At 40.0% G+C, this 10,294-nt stretch overlaps 1 protein-coding gene across 2 annotated transcripts in view; it reads left to right on the forward strand.

Moving 5' to 3' along the window:
• LOC139758753 (putative RNA-binding protein EEED8.10) overlaps nt 1-10,294 on the forward strand; it is a 42,279-nt gene that overhangs the window by 26,185 nt on the left and 5,800 nt on the right. For both annotated transcript variants that reach the window (XM_071680507.1, XM_071680508.1), the window contains exons 12-14: nt 5,118-5,317; nt 7,268-7,318; nt 9,160-9,248. In XM_071680507.1, the coding sequence (XP_071536608.1) occupies nt 5,118-5,317; nt 7,268-7,318; nt 9,160-9,248 (340 nt within the window). The remainder of the gene's footprint in view (nt 1-5,117; nt 5,318-7,267; nt 7,319-9,159; nt 9,249-10,294) is intronic.

A 10,294-nucleotide genomic window follows, 5' to 3' on the forward strand; every position in this document is an offset into this window, starting at 1 on the left:
GTGGGTGACGTATAAAAGAGAGACAGGAGGTCGAGAGAAAGGTGCAAGAGGTGAAAAAAAGGGCAAATGAGAGTTGGGGTGAGAGAGTATCATTAAATTTTAGGGAGAATAAAAAGATGTTCTGGAAGGAGGTAAACAAAGTGCGTAAGACAAGGGAGCAAATGGGAACTTCAGTGAAGGGCGCAAATGGGGAGGTGATAACAAGTAGTGGTGATGTGAGAAGGAGATGGAGTGAGTATTTTGAAGGTTTGTTGAATGTGTTTGATGATAGAGTGGCAGATATAGGGTGTTTTGGTCGAGGTGGTGTGCAAAGTGCGAGGGTTAGGGAAAATGATTTGGTAAACAGAGAAGAGGTAGTAAAAGCTTTGCGGAAGATGAAAGCCGGCAAGGCAGCAGGTTTGGATGGTATTGCAGTGGAATTTATTAAAAAAGGGGGTGACTGTATTGTTAACTGGTTGGTAAGGTTATTTAATGTATGTATGACTCATGGTGAGGTGCCTGAGGATTGGCAGAATGCGTGCATAGTGCCATTGTACAAAGGCAAAGGGGATAAGAGTGAGTGCTCAAATTACAGAGGTATAAGTTTGTTGAGTATTCCTCGTAAATTATATGGGAGGGTATTGATTGAGAGGGTGAAGGCATGTACAGAGCATCAGATTGGGGAAGAGCAGTGTGGTTTCAGAAGTGGTAGAGGATGTGTGGATCAGGTGTTTGCTTTGAAGAATGTATGTGAGAAATACTTAGAAAAGCAAATGGATTTGTATGTAGCATTTATGGATCTGGAGAAGGCATATGATAGAGTTGATAGAGATGCTCTGTGGAAGGTATTAAGAATATATGGTGTGGGAGGAAAGTTGTTAGAAGCAGTGAAAAGTTTTTATCGAGGATGTAAGGCATGTGTACGTGTAGGAAGAGAGGAAAGTGATTGGTTCTCAGTGAATGTAGGTTTGCGGCAGGGGTGTGTGATGTCTCCATGGTTGTTTAATTTGTTTATGGATGGGTTTGTTAGGGAGGTGAATGCAAGAGTTTTGGAAAGAGGGGCAAGTATGAAGTCTGTTGGGGATGAGAGAGCTTGGGAAGTGAGTCAGTTGTTGTTCGCTGATGATACAGCGCTGGTGGCTGATTCATGTGAGAAACTGCAGAAGCTGGTGACTGAGTTTGGTAAAGTGTGTGAAAGAAGAAAGTTAAGAGTAAATGTGAATAAGAGCAAGGTTATTAGGTACAGTAGGGTTGAGGGTCAAGTCAACTGGGAGGTGAGTTTGAATGGAGAAAAACTGGAGGAAGTGAAGTGTTTTAGATATCTTGGAGTGGATCTGGCAGCGGATGGAACCTTGGAAGCGGAAGTGGATCATAGGGTGGGGGAGGGGGCGAAAATTCCGGGAGCCTTGAAGAATGTGTGGAAGTCGAGAACATTATCTCAGAGAGCAAAAATGGGTATGTTTGAAGGAATAGTGGATCCAACAATGTTGTATGGTTGCGAGGCGTGGACTATGGATAGAGTTGTGCGCAGGAGGATGGATGTGCTGGAAATGAGATGTTTGAGGACAATGTGTGGTGTGAGGTGGTTTGATCGCGTAAGTAACATAAGGGTAAGAGAGATGTGTGGAAATAAAAAGAGCGTGGTTGAGAGAGCAGAGGAGGGTGTTTTGAAATGGTTTGGTCACATGGAGAGAATGAGTGAGGAAAGATTGACCAAGAGGATATATGTGTCGGAGGTGGAGGGAACGAGGAGAAGAGGGAGACCAAATTGGAGGTGGAAAGATGGAGTGAAAAAGATTTTGTGTGATCGGGGCCTGAACATGCAGGAGGGTGAAAGGAGGGCAAGGAATAGAGTGAGTTGGAGCGATGTGGTATACCGGGGTTGACGTGCTGTCAGTGGATTGAATCAGGGCATGTGAAGCGTCTGGGGTAAACCATGGAAAACTGTGTAGGTATGTATATTTGCATGTGTGGACGTATGTATATACATGTGTATGGGGGTGGGTTGGGCCATTTCTTTCGTCTGTTTCCTTGCGCTACCTCGCAAACGCGGGAGACAGCGGCAAAAAAAAAAAAAAAAAAAAAAAAAGATGCATAAATCTATTAGGATACATAAATCTAAAATTCTCTATCCATACAGTACCTGAAGATAATTACGGAACTCTGAATTCACACATATAGGGTACAGACAAATATGGATGCTCAACCATTTGTGCAAAACATACACTGCAGGTAAATTCAATGAATTCAGTTGTTAGTCATTCATTGAGGCTGTGACACATACATTAAGGTATCCTGTTTTTTGTTCAACATGTCTTTAACATATATCAAAATTTCCAGGAGATATTTTTTTTTTTTTTTTTTTTTTTTTTTTTTTTTTTTTTTTTTTTGCCGCTGTCTCCCGCGTTTGCGAGGTAGCGCAAGGAAACAGACGAAAGAAATGGCCCAACCCACCCCCCATACACATGTATATACATACGTCCCTACACGCAAATATACATACCTACACAGCTTTCCATGGTTTACCCCAGACGCTTCACATGCCCCAATTCAATCCACTGACAGCACGTCAACCCCGGTATACCACATCGCTCCAATTCACTCTATTCCTTGCCCTCCTTTGACCCTCCTGCATGTTCAGGCCCCGATCACACAAAATCTTTTTCACCATCTTTCCACCTCCAATTTGGTCTCCCTCTTCTCCTCGTTCCCTCCACCTCCGACACATATATCCTCTTGGTCAATCTTTCCTCACTCATTCTCTCCATGTGCCCAAACCATTTCAAAACACCCTCTTCTGCTCTCTCAACCACGCTCTTTTTATTTCCACACATCTCTCTTACCCTTACGTTACTTACTCGATCAAACCACCTCACACCACACATTGTCCTCAAACATCTCATTTCCAGCACATCTATCCTCCTGCGCACAACTCTATCCATAGCCCACGCCTCGCAACCATACAACATTGTTGGAACCACTATTCCTTCAAACATACCCATTTTTGCTTTCCGAGATAATGTTCTCGACTTCCACACATTCTTTAAGGCTCCCAGAATTTTCGCCCCCTCCCCCACCCTATGATCCACTTCCGCTTCCATGGTTCCATCCGCTGCCAGATCCACTCCCAGATATCTAAAACACTTCACTTCCTCCAGTTTTTCTCCATTCAAACTCACCTCCCAATTGACTTCTAAAATGGGAAACAGAAGAAGGAGATAAAATATATGGCCATTAATGCTTTTAACGACATCCCACACATTGTTGCTAGAGGGTAGTGTGGATTTTTTCCATGCATTGGTAAATTTATATGAAATTGTCAAGGAGACTTATACAAGAATCTTATTCTCTATTATGTAATGATATATGAAGTTATGAAACAATAAAAAAGAATTTTTTAGGGAGGATAGTCCTTGGGAATTATATTTTTTTGGATGAAACACTAACATATGCCACGCATCTCACTGCATGCACCTTATGGTATTCCTGGCATGCCTCTCATGAAATGGTAAAAAGCACCATTCCCAAGGAACTGTATTTATTCCCCTACAGTTTGTTATTCTTGCATCAGACTGACAAAACATAGAGTTCTAAGTTTCTTGTAATTTTTTGCCGGTGACATTAGGCTAAGTATGGAAATCTCAGCAATAGAATACACAAATTACAAGCATTTTTAAACTGTTATCTTATGGTTCCATGAAAATATTGCTCTTTTTAATGGTGAGAAGCTCCAGCCACTCCCCAATGAGGGAAATAAAGAAATAGAAAGCAGTACAAAATATTGGACAGGAATAGACTCCATCACTCTTTGGAGTGATAATGTCTGATGACGGAGCAACAGTTGCCATCTTCCAAAAAGATGTCAAGCTGGATTCATCAAACTTTTAAAATGGGATGAAAATCCTGGCACTAGAGCTATCCTGAGTAGAAATTGCAAGAGGTAGTTGTTTGAACTGCTGTTGTAAAGTGTCAGAGGGTGCATGTGTTCAGCTGGCATAAGTCACTTGCCTCCACCAGACATATGAGTACACTATTCGAGTTTCCTTGTTTCTTTTAAACGATACTTTAGTGCTATAACCTGTTTGGGCTTTAAAGTGTAGGAAGTTTTCCACTTTACTATCATATACTCTTCTACACTCCTATGTCATTTAGCTTCTTGATAGTGCATATGTTACCTCTTGCCAGTTTTGTTCAAACATTTTCATTGAAGTTACATGATAAATTCATGAAATGATTTGAATTTTCCTCTGGTGCCATGGCAGTTTGACTTTGCCTTACCGGTGGCTCCATCTTAAGGGGAATTCATACTGGTGACTCAAATGTCTTGAAGGTAACTAACTCATAGAAGTCTTGAAGGTAACTAACTCAGAAGAGAAAAATAGCAAATCTGCTGTATGGCAGTACATATTAGGTGTAGTGGCTAGTGTTTAAATTTTGTATGGCATTCTTGAAAGTGGGAATCCTTGCATGTAATATCCACAATGTATGGAATGAATAAGGTCATTTATGGAAAATCCGCATAGTATGGAAGAAATGAGACCATCCACAGTGAAAGGATTAATTAGCAAACTGATCCTTTACAGTTTTCTTGTGCTGATATGACTTAATCTGTTGCCACAAAACACTTATCTGAGGTTTGACAAGTTTTTGTTACAGAATTATTTTATCTTTTATTAACCTCATCACACTGAACTTAATTGAATGAAGTGTTGTTGAAGGAGTTAAAGTAAGAACAGATTTACCTCTTATGATTGGGGAGAAAAGGAATTAGGTGATTGATATATGGAGAGAAAAATGTTTAGTTTACTCCCCAGCCATATAACACTGTTGGTATTGACTAAATTGTTTGGATATCGACATGGATATCTTATATATTGTATAAAACTTATTTTAACTTCATAATTGAGCTCATTGATCTGTTTTACTAAGTTACCTTCATCAAGACAATTGTGGTATTTTGTGATAAGCAACAGAGTTTTCAGTTTTCTAGTGTAATATGAACTTTTCATGAGGTTATGTGATAAACATAGTGCCATGAATAACATTAAAATGTATATTTGTATTTCTTTGTACATGTATGTGATAATGATTTTTGAATTTTTGAAGTGGTAATTGCATATGATGTTCTCTCTTGATAGCATTCTTCGAGGTTGTCCCAACATGAAGAAGATACGTTGTCCAGATGTGGATATGAATCTGGATTTCATTGCTGCTGTCAATAAGATTATGGAGGGCAGATCAGGCAAAGTATTCATTGAAGTCAGAGCTGAATCATTGTCTCCCAAAGAGCTATTGGAAGCACAGTATAACAGCAAAAAGATAGAGTTTGATCTAATATGTAAGTGACTTTTGATCTGCTTTTATTTTGTAAAGTAGAAAGTTCTTTCATTTGCATTTTCCCTACCTCCCAGCATTGGAGGCCTATTTAAGTGAGAAACTGCAGAAGTTGGTGGCTGAGTTTGGAAGAGTGTGTGAAAGGAGAAAGTTGAGAGTGATTGTGAATAAAAGCAGGGTCATTAGTTTCAGCATGATTAAGGGACAAGTTGATAAGGAGGTGAGTTTGAATGTGGAAAAACTGGAGGAAGTGAAGTGTTAGAGATATGGAAGTGGACTTGGCAGTGAATGGAACCATGGAGGAGGGAGTCACACATTGGGGGAGGGGGTGAAGGTTCTGAGAGCGATGCAGAATGTGTTGAAAGAGAGAACTTTATCTGAGAGCAAAAATGGATATGTTTGAAGGAATAGTAACTTTGACAATATTATATGGTTGTAAGGCATGGGCCATAGATAGGGTTGTACAGAGAGTGGATATGTTGGAAATGAAATGTTTGAGGACAGTATACGGTTTGAGATGGTTTGATCAAGTAAGTAATGAAAGGATAAGAGATGTGTGGCAATAAAAAGTGTGTGTTTGAGAGAACAGAAGAGGGTGTGTTGAAATGGTTTGGACATACGTAGAGAATGAGAGGAAAGGTTGATAGAAGTTGAGGGTACAAGGAGAAGCTGGAGGACAAATATATACACGTATATACAGATGTTTCCCATTTTAGAAAGTTAAAAAGGTAAGTTTGAATGGAGAAAAACTGGAGGAAATAAAGTGTTTTAGATATCTGGGAGTGGATCTGGCAGTGGATGGAACCATGGAAGCGGAAGTGAATCATAGGGTGGGGGAGGTGGCGAAAATCCTGGGAGCCTTGAAGAATGTTTGGAAGTCGAGAACATTATCTCGGAAAGCAAAAATGGGTATGTTTGAAGGAATAGTGATTCCAACAATGTTGTATGGTTGCGAGGCGTGGGCTATGGATAGAGTTGTGCGCAGGAGGGTGGATGTGCTGGAAATGAGATGTTTGAGGACAATATGTGGTGTGAGGTGGTTTGATCAAGTAAGTAATGTAAGGGTAAGAGAGATGTGTGGAAGTAAAAAGAGCGTGGTTGAGAGAGCAGAAGAGGGTGTTTTGAAATGGTTTGGGCACATGGAGAGAATGAGTGAGGAAAGATTGACCAAGAGAATATATGTGTTGGAGGTGGAGGGAACGAGGAGAAGTGGGAGACCAAATTGGAGGTGGAAAGATGGAGTGAAAAAGATTTTAAGTGATGGGGGCCTGAACATGCAGGAGGGTGAAAGGCGGGCAAGGAATAGAGTAAATTGGATCGATGTGGTATACCAGGGTCGACGTGTTGTCATTGGATTGAATCAGGGTGTGTGAAGTGTCATGAAGGGCATGGAAAGTTCTGTGGGGCCTGGATGTGGAAAGGGAGCTGTGGTTTCGGGCATTATTACATGACAGCTAGAGACTGAGTGTGAACAAATGGGGCCTTTGTTGTCTTTTCCTAGCGCTACCTCTCACACATGAGGGGGGAGGGGGATGTTATTCCATGTGTGGCGAGGTGGCGATGGGAATAAATAAAGGCAGACAGTATGAATTGTGTACATGTGTATATATGTATATGTATGTGTGTGTATATTTATGTGTACATTGAGATGTATAGGTATGTATATTTGCGTGTGTGGACGTGTATGTATATACATGTGTATGGGGTGGGTTGGGCCATTTCTTTCGTCTGTTTCCTTGCGCTACCTCGCAAACGCGGGAGACAGCGACAGAGCAAAATAAATATAAATAAATAAAATATACAGATGTACACATTCATACTTGCTGCCTTCATCCTTTCCCATCGCCACCCGCCACACATGAAACAGCACCCCCCTCCCCCCGTGTGTGCGGGGAGGGGTGAAATATAAATGAAATTCTTGTTTATTGATTTTATCTTCATTTACCTCTTGCAGCTGGGTTTCCATTTCTTGACGATTATGGAGATGAAAATGATTACGATGATGGTAAGTATATATTTATGTCCATTTCTTCGTTTCAGTGTATGTAGTTGACAAAGGTGTTTTCGTACAGTAAGTCTAAGGTCATTGTAGGTAATTGTACCTTCTAAATAGTTAATAGTTCCCTTGCTTTTCATTATATTTGTTGTGCATTATGTAAATTCATAGATTCTTCCAAAGGATTAAATTGTAAGATGTTAAAAAAATGAAGATTATAAGAATGCAGCAGAAATTACTGCATGTATTATAGCTGTCCTATTGCTGTGTACACTACATGCAGCCTATTCATATTCTATGAAATGAAAAAAATCTTGGTAAGTTTGTGCACAGTCGTGAATGGGGGCAATGTGGTATAAGGGGGTGACGTGATGTCAGTGTGCTGAACCTGGGCATAAATATATTAGCTGGGAGAAACCATAGAAAGGTCTGTGAGACCTGTTTGTGGATAGGGGGCTATGATTTTAGTGCATTACATATGACAGCTAGAGAGTGGGTATGAGCATTTTTTTTTTTTTTTTTGGGGGGGGGGGGGGGGGGGGAGACTAGTGAACAAGTATTAAAGAAAGGGATGTATTAGCACTCTAAACTAAAAGATGATTTTAAAAAAATATATGCCCAACCAAGTGAAGCACTTTACATATGGTATGTATCCTTTAACTTATGCTGCTCCACAGCCTAGTGTATAAGGTACTTCTGGAATACTTTCAGATGACAGTTCATAGCGAGATGTGTAATAGTTTGCCACATCGCTCCAGTTCCCTCTATCCCAAACATGCCTTACACCCTCTTGCATGTTCAGCTCCCATACTCTCAAAGCTTCTTTCTCTCCATTCTTCTATGACCTTTGTTTAATCCTTTTTCCTGTTCCCTTCACTTCTGACATTTGTGCTTTCTTAATTACCCTTTCCTCACACATTGTCTCCGTATGTTCCTGCATTAGTGAAGAAATTTTCCTATCTGCTCACATCCATTCTTGTTGTCATATATAATGCGCTGAAATTGAACTGCCCTGTCCACAACCAGGCCCCACAGACCTTTCCTTGGTTTTCCCGATTGCTTCATATTCCCTGGCTCAGCCTATTAACAGCATGTCATTCCTTATAAGCAACATTACTGCAGTTCAGTATCCCTTGCACATCCTAAACCTTCCTCCATGTTTAGGTCCTGAGCCTTCAAATGATCTTTAACATTGTCCCTCCACATCTTCCTTGGTTTCTCCCTTTTCCATGTTCCATCCCTTCTGACATGTATACCCTCTAGTCATCTTGTCCTTGCTCATCCTTGCCATATGCCTAAACCATTTTAGCACACCCTCGTTAGCTCTCTCATACGTACTCCGCATACTAACACATCTCCTTACTCTGTCTTTTCTTACTCTATCAACCCTGCTTTCAGCTACTGCATATTGTCTTTAAATATTTCATTTCCAACACATTCCCCTATCCTTTACATTTTTGTCCAATTCCCGTGGTGTGCATCCAGGACTTCTTCACCTCTCTTTTCCCATGTATTATCTTATTCGATCAACCCTTGTTATGCCACATAATGTTTGATCAGAGAGAGAGCTGTGGGGGTAGAACCTCCTAAGGGTATGTAATTGGTAAGAATGCATTAGCTGGTTATTACTTACTTCTGACCATGTACTTTCACAAATGTTCAGCGAGTTGTTCTCTAAACTTTTAGATCAAGTAAAGATTTTTTTTCTTCTATTATTTTTATCTTATTTGGTTGAAATTTACCAAAAAGATTGATGAGATTTTATAGTTAACTTTAAAGCAGAAAGAGAGAAGTTATTGTAAGTGGGGCCTTGCAACTCTAAATTATTTTGTAATTGTTTTGCTTTACAGATGAGTCCTTGTACTCTAAGGACAGCATGGATGATTTATGGAATTGCCAATACGGTCTACATGATGAGTTATTTTATGCATATCATCTGGTATGTACATTAATGTTTTTGTAGGTTTTTTATGTTTAGCAAGTTGTATTTTTATTCCATTAGGAGGCTGAATCCCAGAATTTGAGGATGAAGTTGTGCTACAACACATATACAAGAAGTTAGGTTAATAAAAAACAGTCAGTACAGGACAGAAAGAAGAATGAAGTAGTGCTACAACTCATATACAAGAAGTTAGGTTAATACTGATGAAAAGCAGTCAGTACAGGACAGAAAGAAGGATGAAGTAGTGCTCCAACACATATACAAGAGGTTATGTTAATACTAATAAAAAAACGGTCTGTACAGGACAGAAAGAAGGATGAAGTAATTCTACAACACATATACAAGAAGTTATGTTAATACTAATAAAAAACAGTCAGTACAGGACTGAAAGAAGAATCTATGAATAGTTTACTAGAGGATGTAAACAGCTAAGAGAATGCAGAGATACTAATTGGAAAAGGTGTAAGAGACAAAAAAATGACTGCATTTGAATGTTGTGAGAGGTCTAGGAATGAATACATTATTATAAGGGTGGAAAAGGGCGCATGAGAAATGATATAGATAAGTCAAGGGATCTCTGAAGAGTTACTTTATAAATTTGTAATGGTAGAATTATCAGGAAGTGACTAAATAATAAGATTTAAGAATTCATGAGGAAGAGTGAGCCAGCACTTCTTTGGTTGTCAAGATGCACTCCTCTGACCCATGTAGCTGTCTTTTCTTTCAGCCTCACCCACATGTGGGCTGTTGGCTTTCAGTCCTCAAACACTATCCCTGTTTGTCTCATGTAACACTGGGCAACACTTAACTCACACAACTCAAGATTTTCCTGCAGTGAGCACCGTTTGCTAGCCCAGCTATATGTGTGTCTGTATGCTTCCCTGATGTCTGTTGTTTCTGGGCACTCTCTCAAGGGGGTTGCTAAAGCAAAAGTGTTTCCATAATTGGTGAACTATAGTGCTACTACTTAGTCTTTAGAGCCTCACCCATAACAGGCCACTGGCAGAGGGTAACTGTACTTCGGTGTTTCCAGAGGCTCCTAT

The sequence above is a fragment of the Panulirus ornatus genome, chromosome 31 (genome assembly GCF_036320965.1).
Source record: "Panulirus ornatus isolate Po-2019 chromosome 31, ASM3632096v1, whole genome shotgun sequence".
NCBI lineage: Eukaryota > Metazoa > Arthropoda > Malacostraca > Decapoda > Palinuridae > Panulirus > Panulirus ornatus.